At 52.5% G+C, this 19001-nt stretch overlaps 3 protein-coding genes across 5 annotated transcripts in view; all 3 read right to left on the bottom strand.

Annotated features, from left to right (window-relative positions):
- DCAF1 (DDB1 and CUL4 associated factor 1) overlaps positions 1-9357 on the bottom strand; it is a 37232-nt gene extending 27875 nt beyond the window's left edge. Inside the window, exons 1-5 of one of the 3 annotated variants that reach the window (XM_015874517.3) lie at positions 9174-9357; positions 5304-5421; positions 1788-1864; positions 1403-1476; positions 429-542 (exon numbers count right to left, since the gene is read on the bottom strand). In XM_015874517.3, coding sequence (XP_015730003.1) covers positions 429-542; positions 1403-1476; positions 1788-1864; positions 5304-5413 — 375 coding nt within the window. In that variant the 5' untranslated portion in view covers positions 5414-5421; positions 9174-9357. Of the gene's footprint in view, positions 1-428; positions 543-1402; positions 1477-1787; positions 1865-5303; positions 5422-8651; positions 9019-9173 lie in introns of those variants that run through there. The other 2 variants (XM_085516594.1, XM_085516593.1) reach the window with 2 other exon arrangements.
- Positions 9358-9612: 255 nt separating this feature from the next.
- Positions 9613-13793, bottom strand: LOC107319576 (guanylate-binding protein 3-like). The gene is made up of 9 exons (XM_015874522.3): positions 13334-13793; positions 13120-13247; positions 12931-13040; positions 11987-12204; positions 11660-11902; positions 11234-11508; positions 10703-10915; positions 10526-10628; positions 9613-10121 (listed from the first exon to the last, which is right to left on the bottom strand). The coding sequence occupies exons 1-9, from the start codon at positions 13524-13526 to the stop codon at positions 9727-9729; spliced, it is 1878 nt and encodes a 625-aa protein (XP_015730008.2). The 5' UTR covers positions 13527-13793; the 3' UTR covers positions 9613-9726.
- A 400-nt stretch (positions 13794-14193) lies between these two features.
- On the bottom strand, positions 14194-17837 carry LOC107319577 (guanylate-binding protein 1-like). Its single transcript, XM_015874524.3, has 10 exons — positions 17610-17837; positions 17410-17537; positions 17229-17338; positions 16961-17145; positions 16639-16881; positions 16253-16533; positions 15971-16183; positions 15629-15895; positions 15412-15501; positions 14194-14451 (listed from the first exon to the last, which is right to left on the bottom strand). Exons 1-10 carry the CDS (start codon positions 17800-17802, stop codon positions 14239-14241), a joined length of 1923 nt encoding a protein of 640 aa, XP_015730010.3. The 5' UTR covers positions 17803-17837; the 3' UTR covers positions 14194-14238.
- Between the last annotated feature and the right edge of the window lie 1164 nt (positions 17838-19001).

Below are 19001 nucleotides of genomic sequence, written 5' to 3'. Positions count from 1 at the left end.
ACCAGCAGAGAGCTGCTCTATCCTTACATCCTCAGATTATACTGATAGTAGGGGTTACCAGGACCCAGGTGCCAGACCTCACACTTGGCTTTGCTGAACCTCATGAGGTTCTCCAAGACCCATTGCACAAACTTGTCTAGATCTCCCTGCATGACCTCCCATCCCAGAGATATGCTGAATGTACCACACAGAATTCCAGTTCCTCTGATTGAATTAGTCCTCTTACAAATTCCAAGCTGTGCAATACTCAAGATTTGATCAGCTGAACAAGCCTACATCAGAAAGCCTCAAACCTTTAATAAGGCTAAACAGATTGTCTCCCAGAGGTAGGATTTAAATGCTGCTTTTTACTGGTTTCTCCTGTGGGATGAGCTGTTGGAGTACATAATACACCAAGCTTATAAACTAAGCCTCAGTATACAAGATACCTTTTCCTGAAAGACAACAGCAGTTTCCAATCCTGGCATGATATCCAGAAGAAGTCTGCAAGCAGCAGTGTTTAATGGAGGTTCTCTGCTCGTCATCACATAAGCATTCACTAGCTAGAAAAGAAGAGGAAAAGCATCAGTTTGAAATTCAGTAGAAATAACTTCTCTAAGAAGCACAATTCCCCTCTGATCTGATGTTCACTGCTTAAATACTTTTCTTGAACTGATTCATTACGACAAATGCCTAAAATAATTACAGCTCAGTAACAGTGTAATCATGTGAGAGTAATAGCTGGGGGGAAAAAAACATTAAAAAAACACAAATACACAAGAAATACCACACTTTCTTAATGGCATTTTTGTTTATCAGTTGCAGTTTAAGACAGAAAGCTTCACGTAAGTCATCTGGTAGAAATCTTACAGCAACATGCACTGATACAGGTGGTGCACTGAGATGAGGGCAACAAAAACTCTAGCTATTAACTCATTTATGGGTAGAGCAGTGCAAGAGAAAAGCCAGACTCTTGTCTCCAAGTGCTTGGCCTGAGCCTGCTAGAGCAGATACACCTGCTCATACAGGCACTCCAGCATTTCCAAGTATTCACAGACAAAGCACTGGAATTAGTAGTTAATTTCTACTACAGAAATTAATTATGCTTTTAAACTTTTATCAGGGGACCCGCACTTTCTTTAAAGAGACCAATAAATGCTGAGAAGTACTAATTCAATCATTAATACACATAGTCCAGTACTCTTGAATAGCTGATGAACTGCCCCTTTCCTTGGGTCACTCTAGCAGCAGCAAACAAGCTGCATTCAAACACACTTTAAAGGCTACTGCTAAGGAAGAAACAGACCCACCAACAGTAAAATTAATATTAAACAAGCACAAGTACTGAGGTCAGTAACACAGGAAACAGAAGCATTAAAGTCTTAAGAAGACCTGACAGGTACCGTCCTTGGAGCAAACCTACCGCATTCATGAAATCATCATTCTTGAAAAGTATCCTTAGTAAGTGACCAAGCATACACTCAGGGTCTGCTCGACCTGTAGAGGAAACAGGAAAAGACGCATGTGCCTCAAGACTTCAAGATCAATGCTAAACTACTGACTTCAGTCTGACTGTGGAATAACGCAATCAGCTGTACCTCTCTTAGATACAGAACTATAGAAGTCATATGTATTACTGATCAAGTCAGAGTTTCCTCTAGTTGCAGTTACCTACTTAAAACATATACTAGTCACAACAGACACTGATCAGTAGTGAACAGAATTAGGCAAGATTCCGCCTACTTTTAAATATGAATTACCATATACCAGCTGATGCAGAGCTGACTAAATCATTCAGAATTCCTTACCTGGGTGTCGGTCATCAAAGGGGTCTGGATCCCCTTTGCGGTATTCTTCAGTCTCCTTCTCAATCAACTCAGACATCCTGCAGAAGGGAACGACATAAAATAAGCACAATCCACTCTATCCTGCCCCAGTACGCAGCTCCTTGTGTTAGCCTACTTGTCACAGTACTATCAAACAGCTTATCAGCTTTCATTTGAATGGCATCCAGAGGATTTCAGACTGCCCACCCAGAACTGTGAATACTGAGCCTTGCTTCTGACACCCCATTCCCCACCAGCCCTCCAAAACATGCTGAGACCTTATCAATGACCCCAGTGACAGACAGGTGTGATGCTCTGAAGGTGCCAGTACTGTTTATTTACTCATGTTAGAGCAGTATTTCAAAAACATCAGCAGATTCATCCCCTTGCCTTGGTGTACAACTTGATTCCCTCCCCTCTGCTGAGCTCTGAAGCACAGTGCAGAACCTACAGGCAGTGCAGCATTTTGAATCAAGTTTTTAATACCTCCAAACCAGGGTGGCAAGTCGAGGTTATTAGAAAGGAGGGAGAATTGCTAGAAGGCTGCAGCAATCCCCAGAAACATTTCCCCAGAGGATTCCCTTACAGAATGCCATTGACTTCTGCTGTATTACTGACACTTTCCAGAAAACAAATTGCCAAGGTCAATCAGAGGCAAAAAGCTTATTTAAACCCACCTCTGTGAACTACACTGACTAACCGTAGGACAGAAGATGATGCTATAAAGCCTGCTCAGACTGTAAGAACACAAAATTAGCTCATCGGGATCAAGTACTTCCCTGCTCCTCTCAAATTAATTGCTATATCAAACCATTTATCCTGCAAGGTTTTAATATTCACACAAGGCTGAATGTGAAGAGATGCAAATTGCATCCCTTGCTAACAGGTGGCACAGCTCAAGCTCTTCTGGCTTTCTGGCAAAGGCTAACTACTGAAGTACCTATTGCCAGCTCCTCATTTTTCCAATGGGAACTAATAGCTTGAGAGGCACCTGCTGACAGAACTGGGACAAATGGGGAGTTAAGAACCTGAACCCTAGATTTGCTACGTCTTTTTAGGTGATAATACTGAGTACATGCCAGGAAAGACTGACAGGCAGCACAGAAAGTGAGCTGAGTACTCTCCTTAGTCCATGCTGTTTAGGGAGGCAGCCAAACAGCTGAAGCTGCTGAGTGCTTCCAGGGATGACAACATTATCACAGCCTGGATGAAACAGGCACACGAATCACTGATTATCAGCTTTGGGTGGTTGTGTTTATTTTGAGACAATTAGGCGCAATCATTTGACCAAAATATGAAAGCATTGCCTCTTCAAAATTGGCTTTGAAAAGAAAAAAAAACAACAACAAACCCACAAATCAAATATTTCTTTGACTGAAGGCATACAAAGAGTAACTATGAAGTGCCTTGGATGCAACTATGGCTTATTCTGCTCTCCTATCATTTCTACTGAGAACTGACAAACTACCAAAGCTCATTCTCACCTCTTAACACAGACATATGACACAAAAGGCTTTAACAGCAAACACAAAAAGAACAAACGCAGAAGTGCTGAGCTTTTATGCAGGTTTCAACATTTCCTTTATTCACTTGATATTAAGCTGGTTCTCTACCCACACGAGGTTCTACATGAGGGACAGGTGTTTCCCCCCCCAACTGTGGACTCTTTTTTTTCCCCAAATTGCTTATAACTGTCCCTGCAGATCACCTTTGAAACTTAAAAGTTAGCTCACTTAGAAGGCAAAGAAGGAGGTTGTGGGGACATTCAAGTTGCAACACTGCCACTGATGCAAAAGGCACAATATTGAGGCACCTTTATAACAGACTACAGACAGGATGCTCTGCAATACCGCAGTGCAACACACCATACCCCATATTTGGTCTGTGAAGCTGAAGTCAAAACACGGTGCTCCTGCTGTTGTCTAAACACTCACTCCTGTGCTCTCACCTCTGCTGCCTCACAATCACATTTCACCAGGCACCCGTGCACAAAGGGAAGTTTTCTTCCAAGTAACTCAGACGGCAGAAGGAAATAGAAAAACATCACTCACCAACAAGCACGACCACAGCTTCCTCCACTGGGAGCCTAAATCCATACACAAGAGCATTGCTGCCCCCAGGCATCAGCTAACACAAGCTCCACTTGGGGAGGATTCCTAGCACATCTTCCAGCAAGTTCTTTTTAACCTATGGAGAATCTAAAACCTGGTATTCCAAACTGACACACAGCTTTCTCTTTTCTTCTCTGAAGCACCGTAAACCCAGCTCCTTCTAGAGCAGAGGGTACATCTCCTTGCTACCTGCCTTAAGTAGATCTGTTACCTCCACCACCACCAAAAGACCCAAGCTCTTACTATCCATCATCTCTCTGCTTGCTGTATAGAAACCTTGGTGAACCAAAGGAGGATTATCAGACTTGCTTAAGGCATAAACAAGGTAGGCAACTCAAAGAGTCCCAAAGAATACCCAAAGATACACCAAAATACGGCTCAGGATTTACAAGAGACCCACTCCTTTTTAAACGTTTAGCTTTGGCTTTTTGCTGCTCATTCCTCTCTTCTGTGCTGTTGTTCTTAAGGAGCGGTATAAAAAGCACACAGTTGTGCCTGCAGGGTGAGGCATGACACGGGTCTGCATAAAGAAGCTCCAGCAGATTTCTGCTCTTTCTACCCCATGCCAGCTCAGGATTTATGCACTAAGATACCTGACCCAAGAATGCAGAGCAGCGTGGTACAGAAACCTGGGCTGCTCTTAATGCACCAGTGAGCACAGTGAGCCCTTTGGGCACACAGCAGAGTGCTGATCTAACAACAGAGGTGTGAGCAGGAACTGTGTGGAATTCCTGTGACTGTCTTACAATACCAAGAATAATATGAGATTACACAAGAGAGGTCTGGCTTGGGAAACCACAATTGATACTTTGAATGCTCCTCTTGTAGAACACAACCTCTTATAATGAACGGTGTTACTAAACGTCTAGAAACATTCCAGGGAATAATCTCCCCACACATACAATAAATACAGCCTAGCAATGCCTGACCTCCCTTTAATCATGCCACATGAGTTGCAGTAGCCTTTACTCAGTAAGGCTCTCTCCATCCAATGAGTCTCTCTTTTACTTTCACATAAACTGACCAGCATCAGTGCAATCACAAGCCCCACAACACCACTCCGATGGAACCACATTCTCACAGCTTTCTCTTTTGATCAATAAATTACAAGTTTCATAAGAACACACCAAATTAATTTCACCTGCTTAATGATTCCATCAGCTTCTACTATTTCAACATATTAAATCCTTTTTTTAGAGGTAGAATGTGTAAGATCTTTGCAATATAAAATGTGTACCAAACTTGCATGCATTTAATACTACACTCACATTTCAGGCCAAAGAAAATTTAACTACCAACAGTTAACCTCCAAGCAAAAAACACAGTAAAATCTGCTCTCAAGTGATTTCTGATATTCAGATTTAGGAATTTATTTAATGGAAGTCACCTGGTGAGAATGGGAACCATGTCTTGCCCACTGCCATGTTCCTTCTCCCATTGCTCAAGCAAAGTAGTGAGCTCAGCCTTGGAGTCCACATGTCCAGATCCTGAAGTCATGGCTCAGCCTAAGGCACAGGTAACCAAGAAAGAAAAAAAAAAGAAGCAGAAAGGTGAGCAACACATTCCACACAGTTTTACAACGTTCACTGACACAATCCAAATCAAAGTCTACTTGGAAGAAGCAAATACATATTTATCAACAAGGAGTAGGAAAGAGAAGAGAAAGGGCCAGAATCCTGCTGTGCTTCACTGAAAACTGAAGTTTTCCCTTGGTCCATCATTTGAAGAGTAAAGGAATGCATGCACACTTAGAACACAAGTCTTAACTGGTACGTGACAACCCTGAGCACGAGGGGAAGCAGGCACACCTAACCAGACGTGCTCAGCACTAAAGCTGCTCAGAACGCTCCCTGAGTTCCACACAGACCCGAGTTACCCTTTGCTACTGCTCAAGATTTGCTCACGAAATAATAAAGCTAGGGCAACAAGATTACCATTGGTGTCTTTATTCCAGTTTAACACTCCCAGACATGGGAGAAAGAACCAAGAATCAGCCTGGCTTTGTGCTGCTGAAGAGGCAGGTGACAGTGAGTGGCTGCTAATGGCCAGTGAAAGGAGCAGGTCAGATAATGCCCCCTGTGTGAGGTGTCCAGCTCCAGGGAGAAGGAAGAGCATTCACAGGACAGAGCATATCCATTTGTCATAAATGACCCAGAGTAAGAGCTTCCTCAAATCATGCTAAATGCAGATAACGTCATGTTTAAAGTGGCTCTGTACACACAAAGCCCTGTAACATACATTCAAGAATCACTTAAAGGAGAGGTCATTAAGGTAGGCACAGTTTCTCCTATTTACAGAAGCATTTACAGCCCGGGCTCATTCTGACACAAGTCCCCGTGCATAACTGAGTGCTAACTACCCCCGGATTGCTGGCAGCCTCTCCTTGCTCAGGGAGTGGATGAGCAGCCCTGCAGCTCTACCTCCCCATCAGCATCTTCTGCACATCCTCAGGGGGCAGCAAGCAGGCAGCACCCAGCTGAAATGGACTGCAGCTACCCAAAGAGCATGGAAAAATACACCTGCAACAGCAAGACACCCAGTCTCGATAAGCACTACACACAAGCAGAGTGTGCTACTGAAAAAAAATCAAAAGTTTAAGGATAGCAAAAGCTGATGTTCTTTACATGAGAAGTAATGATGATTTTATCTAGAGCATTTTCATTGTTCACCTATCACAGGACAAGGGGCTTCCCAAAAAGCACCAGCTCAATGCAAACAACAAAACATCCTGAGATTGTACAACACAACACCTCTGATATGGAAAGCTGCTCCCAGCTCACACAGGTCCATGTCTTTGCTCATTAACTCCACTTGCCAGCAGCATTTCTCAGCTTTCAAGCACACAGAAAAACAACATCCATATGAGTAAATAAAATCTACCTTGAGCCTCCCAACTAATCATTTCTGCCATCCACACCTTCATTACATGCCCAAAGGGCACAGAAAAAAATGCTTCATGCCCCCCAAGAGTTTGTGCAAGGCCGAGGCAGGATCTCCTGCAACCTGCAGGGACAGCTTCCCTCCCCATAACAATTTTTCATGTTCCAGCTAAAAATGAGACACACTGCTCCAGCAGGCCAAAGTCCAAGGCAGGAAGATCAGAGTGCTCACATTATACCATAACCAAGGGAAATGAAGGAAAACCTTGGAGCTCTCTAAGATTATCTCACTTCAAGCACATCATGGGTCTAAAGAACTGATGCTCGTATATATGCTGCAACACAGTTAAAACATAAGAATGCTGCCCTATTGACAGGTACTGCTGGTGCCTCCTCAAGGCAATCAAAGAAACATGGCACTGCAAAGGGAGGCAACAAAAAAATCTACCCCCAGCAGCACTGCTGCAGTTCCCATACAAAATATACAAGGATGGAAAGCTACAGCAGCCAAAAGCCTTTTCAAATACAAGAATCAAAGCAGTTCCTGCTGCGCTTGCTTTTCCCCCCCCCAAGTATTCTACCTTAAGCCATAGTGAAGTGCCCTGCAGAAAGGCCAAAGCCAGAAATTGGATGAACTGAATTGCAAATGGCACAAATCCTCCTGCTCTGCCAGCCAGGAAACCCTGCAGGGATCTCCCTTGGAGAACCTGGTGAACACACACAACCTCACACAGCTTCCCAGGAAGCAGCAGAACAGGGAGCATCTCTCTGATCGTGGATCTGAATCCATGACTTCTTCACTAAGTTTTGAATATCGTGCCCCACAACAGACTTTAGTTAATGTATCTGATAAGGTAGTGGTAGGAACACTTCATCTTTCCTGACACTGCTGCTGTCAAGACATCACATACAGGTCCAGTAGAACTGCTATGAACAAACCATGCAGGACCCACTCAAAGGATGGTACTTCAAAAGACTTAAACCTCAGGAACAACTCCCTGCAAACACTTCCTCTAATAACCCACGTGCAATGTATTACTTCAGTACTGAGCACTAATCGGCATCCCCGCATCGTAACCAAGTGCTTTGCTGAGCACTTTCTTCTTCCAAACAAAGATGTAAAAGCCAGACAGAAAAGACAACCCCAGAGTCACTGAGACCCAGAAGCGCTCACAGTTCCTGCAGGCTCAGACAGCTCCACACAGCAAAGAAATACAAGTCCCAGGGAGCTCTGGCTGCAAACCCCTAAGAGCAGAGCACAGCTCAGGCTGTTCAGCTTCACCTCTTGCTCCTCAGCACGTGTGAGTGTCACACTGAGCAGGTCACTCACATATTGATTGTGTTGCATTCTTGAAAAGGATTATGAGGCTCTGAACACACTGACTGCCATACAGACAAGCATTTTAAATACAGCCGAGAAGACGAAATAGATGAGAAGCAGAATGCAATAATATAATCCCAGATGAGAAAAATTAGAAACTTAGGAATCAGAACCCAATTAAAGGCCCAGCAAGCAGATCAGCACATCCATATGCTCTTCATGTATTTATCCTTTAACACGGGGAGTTCTTTACTTTGAAGGAAAAAAGGAAAGAGTAACAACCTCCTGTTCACAGTTAGTGTTGAACAGCTGTCAGCTGGTTGTCTGTACCTGTTGAGCCCCAAGCAACCGGAGGAGCCCAGCCCAGCCCAGCTCGCTGTCAGCCCTGGGATGGAGCACAGCAGCAGCTCCAGATCCCACAGCAGGGCAATAGGAGGCACCGCACTGTTAGGGCTGAGGGGGGCGGAGGGGAACCTTCATTTCCAACTTCACCCCTCCCGCAGCCCCCACTTGGTTGCTGTTACACAACGCATACCTTGAATCGCTTTAAATAAATAAATAAATAACCAGGAAAAGAAACGACATTAAGGCAATAATGGTCGCTGTTGTTCGTTTTTAAAGCTATATCGTCTCTTAACACCGGAGCACAGCACGCAGTTACTCAGCGCTCCCGGTTCCTCCCGTTCCAGGTCGGGCAGGCACAGCCCGCAGCCAACAGCGCCGTGCGGGCACCGGGCCCAGCACCAACGCGGAAGCGCCGCCGCCTCGATCCGCGGGCAGTAACGAGGCTCCTGCCGGCAGCCCCGGGACGGGAGCGGAACCGCCGGCCCAAGGAGCGGAGCGGAGCGGACAGGCCGCGGGGGCAGCGCGGCGCCCTCAGCCCCGCCGACACCGCGGACACCCGCTACCGCGGGGCGGGGCTCACACAGCGGCCCAACCGCCCGCGGCTCCCGCAGGCCCCGAGCCGACACCCGCCCTCCGGCCCGGCCCGGCCTAGAGGCCGCGGTCACCGGCCCGACTCCCACCAGCCCGACTCGGCCCACCCGTTGCCCCGTACCTGCCCGTTGCCCTGCTGGGTCGCCGCCGTTGCCGCCCCGGCCCTGAGCTCGGCCCCGCGGCGGCCGCGATGGCGATGGCGGGCACACAGTTTGCGCGTCAGCACGATGCGAGCGGCGGGGCGGGAGGAGCGAGCGGCGAGCGCAGGCCTCGCGCTAGGCCTCATGGGAAACGCAGTTCGCGCCGAGGGCATATCTGCGCATGCGTTATGTCAGCGCTGCCGCAGAGCATCATGGGAGTTGTAGTACTGTGGTACTACAACCGGAAGTGAGCATCGCCACAGCCCTCCGGGTGAAAAGGGAAAGCCTGTAATCTCGCGAGATCATCACTGCGGCGAGGTTTCGCGGAAAAGGCCGGAAGGGGGAGCGCTTGCTTCCGGTCGCACTGCTTGTGACGTCACCGCGCCGGAAGTGCCGCCATATTGGAAAGGAGGCCGCGAGTGGAGCTGAGTGGGAGCGCTTTATTTGGCCGCCAGACAGCGGCGGGGGCGGGTCGGCGTTGGCCGCGGGTTGTGGTTGTGCCTACGGCCGACCCCTGCCCGTTGTGCTGCGGCCTTACACCGCGGTGCCCCGGGCCTTGCTCATCCTGGATATCTTCCACACACTGGCGAGGTCGCAGGCAGCTCGCACGGCCTCGAAGATATTGGCCGCCAGGTCCTGCTTGCTGCCGCTGATCTCCCTCTTTAACGCCGCCATCTCCTGCTCTAGCAGCGTCGCCCGCTCATTGAAGCCTCGCTGCAGCATCTCACCGTGCTCCCTCAGCTTCGCTTCCAGCGCCCTGTCCAGCTCCCGCTGCGCATTGGCCGCCTCCTCCCTCATCTTGGCTTCCAGCGCCTGCAGGTTCTGTGCGTGGCTGCAGCGTTCGTCCTCCAGCAGCGCCTGCAGCTGCTGTTCACGCTCTGCTGCCGCCTTCTGCTGCTGCTCCATGAGCTGGGCCTGCTGCTTCTGGTCTGGGGGCGAAGGGACGGAGTGAGGGGCACGGAGGATAAAGCAGAGCCTTCAGCTTCTAGTTAAAGGATGGACCGTGGGGATGTGGTGAAGAGACACGGGGAGGGGATGCAGGGATGTGGTGAGGATAAAGAGACAATTTGTGGTGTCCCCGGGGCACACTGGAGCACCCCAAGAGATGTGGGCCCTCTGTGAGATGTCCCCGGGACAGAATGGGAGTCCTCAAGAGATGGGGCCATCGTGAGATGTCCCTGGAGGGATACAAGCATTCCTGAAGTACATGAGGATGCCATGAGCTGGCCCCAGGGAACATGGAAACGCTATGAGATTCCCCTTGTCGCTGGAGGACACAGGGATGGTTGAGGAGGGGAGGAGAGAAAGGACAGCACTGGGTTGGGCCACTTACCCTCCAGCTGCTTTTCGACCTCGCTCAGTGCGTTGTCTGCCTTCAGCACTGCTCCTGCCTCTGCCCGGCGCTCTGCTAGGAACTCATCCAGCACCTCCTCGGCCTGTGTGTCCCCACATGATTGAGGCTCAGCCCCCGCCTCCTCCTACCTGATCTTCTATCCAGAGCTACCCTCACCTTGGGGCCCTTGCCCTCTGCTTGCCGGTAGCCCTCCAGCAGCTTCTGCCTCTCGGCCTCATAGGCGCGGTAGCCGCCGGGCTGTGCGTAGGTCCCACGGGCCAGGTTGGTATCCAGTGCCTGCGCCAGCTCAGCCAGCAGCGTCTTGCAGCGCTGCTGAGATGCTGCATCATTCTCCTCCTGCAGGCGGTTGTACTCCGCGCTGATCTGTTCCTGTGGGTCAGGATGGGGTCAGGGTCATGGTGTTGATGGGGAGAGTGCTGGTGGGAGCACAGATACAGAGGCAGCGCTGGGGGAAGTGAGGTTAAGGGATGGAGAGCATTGAGGGAATGAGGACAAGGTCATGAAGACAAGGGCAGCCTCGTAGGGATGGGGACTGTGCTGTGTGGACAGGTTAGTGGGGACAAGGTGCCAGGGGATGGGAAGTGCTGTGGCAATGGTGACAAGGCCATGGGAACACAGACAGCATTGTAGGGATAGGAGCAGGGCCTGAGGGACAGTGCTGTAGCACCAAGGGGGATGGCCAAGCACCATGAGGCGCCGCTGGTGCTCCTGGTCACGATCCCGGAAGCTGCGACGCTGGAAGATGGTGAGTGCCTCATTCAGGTGCTTCCCATGCGAGGCCGAGAGCTCTGCGGGCTCTGTGGGCAGTGTCAGCTCCCGCATGCCCTTGGCATAGGCCTCCAGCGCTGCAGCCACCGCAGCTGCATTCTCGTTGGCCATCATCACTGCTGCTGCTCCCTCCAGGCAGGGCAGACGCCCGCTGTTAATGGCCTCCACGTAGCTGCTCAGCAGCATGCACAGGGCTGTGGGGGAATGGCACAGTGACACCTCCCTCACCGTTGGCACCTTGCTACTGTGTGCCACTGCTGTCCCCTGTTGCCATCACAATTGTCCCCCTCTGTGTCACCATCATCACTCCATGTCCCCTTATCCCTCCTTCCATCCTCCCCTTACCTCGCCCTGTCAGTTCTCTGCCGTCAGGCAGCGTCTTGTGCCTGGCGGTGTTCAGCACGTAGTCACAGAACTTGGCTGCCTGCTGGAGGAAACCTGGGGCCAAGGCGGCCTCGGGCAGCTCCTCCATGCGCCTCTGCTCCCCTGTGCCCAGCGGCGAAGGCAGCACGAAGCACTTCTTAGTGGGGAAATAGTTGCGGAGGCACAGCCGCGTGGAGTTGTAGTTCTGCACCTTGCGGCCGTGCCCTGTGGAAGGCAGGCAGGCAGGCAGCTGTCGGTGCTGCCGCTCGTTAGTGCCACCCTAATGACCCCAATGGGGCCAGCACTCACCGTGCTTGAGTTCCAGCGCCTGCTCCAGGTACTTGTCCTCGGTGATGGGCTGCTCACCCAGGCGCAGCTCCAGCGTGAAGTCGCGCACCACCCACACAAAGTCGGGGAAGAAGCACGTGAACTCGCAGTCCTCAGCCTCGTCTTCTCTCCCAACACTGTCGTTGCCATCCTTGTTCCCGTCCCGCACGCGGATCATCTCCGACAGCTCCGTCACCAGCCTGGCCCTGCTCAGGAGCACAACGCTCCCCAAATCCCCCGCCCCCTCCAGAACTCCTGTGTACCCCCCAGATATCTCTGGCCTCCTATGTATGTTGTGTGTCCCCACACGCACAGTGCCCATCTACACCCTGAATATTGCACTCCCTCTTAGACCCTGAATCACCATTAAATCCTGCAGTTTCACCTTAAGTCTGGGGGCTGGAACTACATGATCCTTGAGGTCCCTTCCAACCTGGGTCATTCTGTGATTCTGTGTGATTAAATCTGGTGCCCCTTACAACTGCCACAGCCACCTGAATCTTGAGTAAATGCCCCATTTTACTCCGAGTCCCACATTGCCCTAAATGTTACAACTTCCCAAATGGTGCTGTTTGTTCTCAAATGCCATGGCTTCAGCCAAAGGCTCAGGTTGCACAATTTTTTTCTGCCCCAGACCTGTTCCATCCCATCTCTTGCATAGCCCAGTTCCTCCAGTTTTCCCCCAAATCCTGGTACCATCATTGCCAACATCCCTCAGTCTTCTACAAGTCTCGCTTTGCCCACGTCACACAGGTTTTCTCATATTCCCTGTAGCCTCAAACCAGATCCCCCAGCCTCAACCCAGCCTCACATTTCCCCAGTCCCACACCTAAAGCTCATTTCCTGTATTGCCCACATCCCCCATAGCCCCAGATCCCCGAGTTCCCCCCCAACCTGCCCCATCAACCCGGACCCCTGCAGGATACTCGAGGTTCTCCAGCGCCTTCTGGTCGATGGTGCCGATGCTGTTGTACACCAGGGTGCTGGACAACAGCAGCGCCAGTGTGAAGATCCAGGCGTCATTGTGGCTGTCACCCTGTGCCCACAGCTGGGTTAGGGGTGGACTGGAGGACTCTGGGGAGAGATGTGGGCCAGCCTTCCCCCCCCGCACCCACCTTGTTGGGGTCTCCCAGCCCCTCGGTGTCCAGCAGCACCAAGGTCACTCCAGACTGCCGCGGGTGGGGCAGGCACCACATCCAGATGCCCTTGGTCTCTGCCCGTACGGTGGGGCCCAGCGGGAAGCCTGCAGGTGGCGATCAGTCATAAACGCCCCCCAGAATACCCCAAGATGCCCCCCAGTAAATGGTCGGGGTTTCCCCCTCAGCTCACCAATGCGCTTCTGTGCCAGCCGGTTCATCAGGAAGGACTTCCCGGTGCGGTACGGCCCGGCGATGGCCACCACCACCAGGGGCTGGGGCACCTCCTGCAGCACTGCCAGCGCCGCGGGGTCGAGGGACAGCACGCTGTCCTCGTTGGTCACCAGGCAGAGCGGGGCTGGCATCGGAGGCACCGGAGCGTCCATGGCTGTGCTGCTGACTGGCTTTGCAACGCTTGAACCGAAAGAGAAAGCAAACCCGGCCCCCGCCGCCGCCCCTGCTGATTGTTTTGCTTTCCTCTAACACCCCTCATTTCCCCGAAATCACAATGCCTCAGCAAGTGGCCCGGATTTCTTGTAGGGGCAGCTGGCAGAAGTACAGCACGTCGCTGCTGTTTGGAGACAACATTCTTCCTGTTATCAACCACTCTGGGCAGCAACAGCTCCAGCGTGTCTGGGTGTGCTGTTGGTACTGCAGCAGAGTACCGTGGTGCAGCCTCAGTGCGCTGGTATCATCACAGGGCTCATCCACACGGTGCTATGGTACAGCCACAGGTGCCGGCTTGCTGCTGGTGTTGGCTGCCTCGTATCTCTGTGCCAGACACACGAGTGCTGCAGGAGGTGACGGTCACCCACAAGTATGTGTGTAAAGTTGTGCATGGTGATACCAGCTGCACCACCTGCACTGCGGGGTTGTGAGGCTGTGTGCTGTCATTGTGCACCAGGCAGAGTAGGGCTGGGATCAGGGGCACCAAAGCCTCCATGGCCACGGTGCTGCCAGAACTAAAAGGGAAAGCACACCCAGCTCCCGCTGCTGCTACCTTTGTTGTATCCAAACCGGGCTCAATGCTGCCCCAAAATGAGAACAACTGGAAAGTGTCATAGAATTTATTGCACAGATAGCTGGCAGGGCACAGAGCTACACATCACTGTCCGTACTGCTGTCCTCATCACTCTCCTCCAATTCACTGTCTGACAAAGCGAGCTCAAAAAGTTTTCTCAGGATTTCCACACTCATGCGACACCATGAGGAGATCTCCATGGCCACTTTCTCCTTCTGCATCTGCTCAATCATTTGCTGCATTGCCCTCGACATTTGTTTGAAGCTCTCTTCCATCAGTGCCTTGTACTCCTGTGGGACAAGGAGCGGGGCTGGGGGTTGCTGCCACCACAGAATGCCACAGAGCAGCCACAGTGCATCAGCACCACCTCCAAGCAGCTTAATGCAGACACTGTGTGCTGATACCACCACATAACACATCCATGGTACATGCACAACATGCAGCACCACCACACTCCTTCCTGGTACAGACACACCATGGCGGAGACACAATGTGCTGGCACCACCACACAACCCCGCGATGCATCACGGCACAATGAGCCAAGAATTTGTAAAAGAATGACAAGACAGACCAACCACCAAGGCAAAGTCCTCCAAAAAGGCGATTGCTCCAGTGGCTGCAGGATACGGCAAAAACTCTAAGGATGCTGATCGTGATCAAGGAAGAAGAATGACAGAGTTAACAAATAGAAGGGCCCTGCCCCAGCCAGGAGGGGGAAATGGGCAATAGAGTTTATTGGACTGTATGGATTTGATAGCGTGTCACATCAGAACCACAGCAACATGAAGCACTGGTGGTGATAGCTGCCAGTGACAGTTTGTGTTGGAGGCCAAAATAAGCCTCTCTGGTAAAGATTGGCAAAAGCACCTCATTGTGACTGGCCCGGGGGCTCCCTGATTACCTAGTATGAATTACCTCAGAAGGGGGTGTATTAAGGATCCCAAGGGGTATCGATGGGCATTTGGAGCAGCTGTTGCAGACACAAAGTTAAGCAGCTGTCTGTCATGCCTGGCCTGTCAGAAAATCTATTGTGGGGTTGCTACGGGTAAAAGAGCAGCAGGTAGCAATTGCTGCAAAAACGGTGCACAGACGGCAACACTGCACCAACAGCATTAAAAGCAGGGACGGCTGCTGGGGGACAGGCTACATCATATCTTCAGTTTGCTGAAAAGTTTGCCTGCCAGACCAGGCAGGAATGGTGCAAAAATGCTGATGAGAATGTTCACAGCTGAGCTAATCCAGTCGCCCACCTCCGTGTTCTTCTTCTGCAGCTCTGTGATCATCTCCTGCATGGCTGCCGCCTCACGCCTGAAGCCCTCCTGCACCAATGCTTCATACTCCTGTGGACAGGGAGCAGTGTTGGTTGCAGCAGACAATGCCACAGCACAGCCACAGTGTGCTGTTACCACCACACAGCTCCTCCACGGTACAATACTCCATGATACACAGCAGCATCACAGCGCTCACCTTCTTGTGGTGCTCCAGCACTTGCTGCTGCTCCTCCAGCCACGCACGCTGCTCCTCCTTCAGCTGCTGCTCCAGCTGACGCACGTGCTCCTGCATGCTGTGCTGCAGCTCCTCCTGCTTTGCCTCTGCTGCCTTCTGTGCTGCCTCTGCCTCGGCCGCTGCTGCCTCCCGCTGCCGCTCCATGAGCTCCAGTTGCGCCTCAGTGACCTTCAGCACCTGTTCCAGCCCCTCACGCTCCCGCAGGAACTCATTCAGCACCGCCTCCGCCTGACCATAGGACCTTGAGGCACAGTTCCATCACACCCGGTGCCACCCCACCCCACTCCCCCACACCCCACTCACCCTGACACCCTTGTCAGGTCTCCTCTTGTACTCCTCCAGCACGTGGTTTAGGTCCTCCTTGAACAGCCGAGCACCCCCAGGTGCCACGTAGTCCCCCTTCTGCAGGCGGAGCTCCACGTCCCTCCACAGCTCCTGCAGCACCGCGTGGCACCGCTGCTCCGACGCCTCCTCGTTGCGCCGACGGAACTCCTCCTTGGCCGCCTCCAGCTTGTGCTGCACCACAGATCAGTGCTCAAGTGCACAGCCCGGCCCCCAGAACCACACGGTGTGACGGCAACTCACCACCAGCTCCGCGTGGTACTGGCGATCATGGTCGGCAAAGGCACGGGACAGAAAGGTGGCGATGGCGCGTTTCTCGCAGTTCTGATGCATGGCCACCAATGCTTCGTTTGAGGCTGTGGGCAGCACCAGGCCCTGCTCCATGCCCTGCTGGTACTCAGCCAACGCTGCCTGCACTGCTGCACTGTTCTCGGCCCGCGCCAGCGCTGTCACTGCGCTCTCCACGCAGGGCACAGTGCCGCTGCTGATGGCCGCCATGTATTTCTCCGCCAGGTACGCCAGCGCTGTGAGAGGTGATGGCCGCCCGCACGTGTCACTGCCACACATGTCCCCCCATCACCTGCACACATCCCCTGCACACCACCCATCCTCACGCTACTGCCACTCACCACTGCCCGTCGCTTGGTGCCCACCCAGCAGCACCTTCACCGGCGCCTTCTCCCAGATGTACTGGCAGAAGGCGTCCACCTGTTTCTTGAAGCCCGGCTGCAGCTCGTCCTCCCGCAGCTCCTCCAGCCTACACAGATCAGCGTCGGCTGCCGGCCGCTCCATCGTGAACAGCTTGCGGCGGGGGAAGAAGTAGCGCAGGCAGCGCCGCAGCTCGTTGCGCTCCTTGGCCTTCTTCCCATCCCCTGCAATGGCACCGTGAGCGCGGAGCCACCGACTGCGGATGCACACGGGGATGTTGGGGACACACGCTGGTGGCCGTACCAGTCTGCAGTCGCAGCATTTCCTCCAGGTACTCGTCCTCAGTCAGGGTCTTTTCACCCACCCGCAGCTGCAGCGTGAAGTCACGCACAGTCCAGACGAAGCCAGGGAAGACACGGACAAAGTTGGAAGCTGGGTTGTTGTCCTCCTCCCGCACTCTGATGTGCTCTGTCAGCTCTGTTACCAGTCTGTGGGACCAACTTCTCCCCATCAGAGTTGTCACTGTGGTACCTCTGCCACACCGTCACCTCCCTCCCAGCCATCCCCATACCGCAGCTGCTCCAATGCCCGCTGGTCAATGGTGCCCATGCTGTTGTACACCAGGGTGCTGGAAAGCAGCAGTGCCAGCGTGAAGATCCAGGCATCGCTGTGTTCGTCATCCTGCACACAGATCTGGTTACTGGGGACTCTGCTTCTACGGGGTGTCTGAGACCCCCCTCTGCTGCGCTCACCTTGTTGGGGTCTCCCAGCCCTTCAGTGTCCAGCAGCACCAAGGTCACTCCGGGACGGCGCGGGTGTGGCAGGCACCACATCCAGATGCCCTTGGTCTCCGCATGCACCGTGGGGCTCAGTGGGAAGCCTGTGGGCAGTGAGCTGTCAGAAATGGCACAAAACACCCCCCTGAATGCATGGGGTTTCCCCCTCAGCTCACCAATGCGCTTCTGTGCCAGCCGGTTCATCAGGAAGGACTTCCCGGTGCGGTACAGCCCGGCGATGGCCACCACCACCAGGGGCTGGGTGACACCACGCAGCACTGCCAGCGCTCCAGGGTTGAGGGACAGCACGCCGTCCTTGTTGGTCACCAGGTGGAGTGGGGCTGGCATCGGAGGCACCGGAGCGTCCATGGCTGTGCTGCTGACTGCTGTGGTCACCGATTGGAAACAGCAATATATAGTAAAGCTGCGTGTCCCCACCCCCCCTACACATCCCCCACCCCGCCCACTCCCTGCTGATCTTTTTTTGCCTCTTTATTTTCCTCTCGCTTTCCCGGAATAGTGCCCGATTCTCTGAACTCAGTGTGACTCAACCATATCAGTCGATTGACAGAAGCGACTGCTAGTGGGTGAAATAGCTCCAGCGTGCTGCAACACATTGCTGACAGTGCCTGACACCTGAATGGCCACTGTGGGCAGGGACAGCACAAGCAGGGTGCCCATGCCTCCCATGGTTGCTGGGTGCAGTGCTTCTCCTGCAGCCATTCCATCTACAGCTGCAGCACCACTGCCTCATGCCTGAAGCCCCTCGCTCCTTTGGGACATGGAACAGAGCAGGTAATGCCTCACAGTGCTGTGGTGCAGCCACAACGCCCTGACGGCAGTGCACAGCAGCTCCACGGTACAGACACGATGTACCAGTACCACCACACATCAGCACCATGGTACAGCACAGTGTGACTCTAAAACCACACCACATCCTCTGCCCATCACACGACAGTCACGGTGCAGCCGTGTTGCACCTGTACCACCACAGGACGCCTCTGCTGTACAGCCACAATGCGCCAGCACCACAGCACTGTACGTGCAACACAGCAGCCAAAATGTGCCTGTACCACCACACAATCACACACCGCATCGAGCCTGCAGCACTGCACAGAATCACTGTGCTGTCCAGGCATGACAATATATATTGTGAATCTGTGTCCCCCGCCCCACCCCACATCCTGCTGCTCTTTGCCTGCTTTTTTCTTCCATTTCCAGAGCACTCCTCCTTTACCCAAACTCAATGTGCCCGGGCCATATCAGTGGTTTCATTGCAGGGAGTGCTGGTGGGGGAATGAGCTCCAGCGTGCTGCTGCAGTTTGCTGACAGTGCCTGACACGTTCGGTATGGCAGCATGCTGCAGATTATGTATACCAAGCTGTGGACTGATGGAGGATCATGGAATATGAGGCTGTGAAAGGAGGAGAAATTTTGGACTGGAACCCAGAATGCCAAGCAGCCTTTATTCAACTGAGAGCAGCTCTGATGTCTACCCCTGCTCGAGGACTGCCCAGTCTGGAAAAGCCTTTTGATTTTATGTGCATGAAAGGTGCTGCTTTGCTCTG

The sequence above is a fragment of the Coturnix japonica genome, chromosome 15, assembly GCF_054131305.1.
Source record: "Coturnix japonica strain WE chromosome 15, WE-NBRP24, whole genome shotgun sequence".
Classification (NCBI taxonomy): domain Eukaryota; kingdom Metazoa; phylum Chordata; class Aves; order Galliformes; family Phasianidae; genus Coturnix; species Coturnix japonica.
This window is presented reverse-complemented; position numbering and strand designations above follow the sequence as displayed.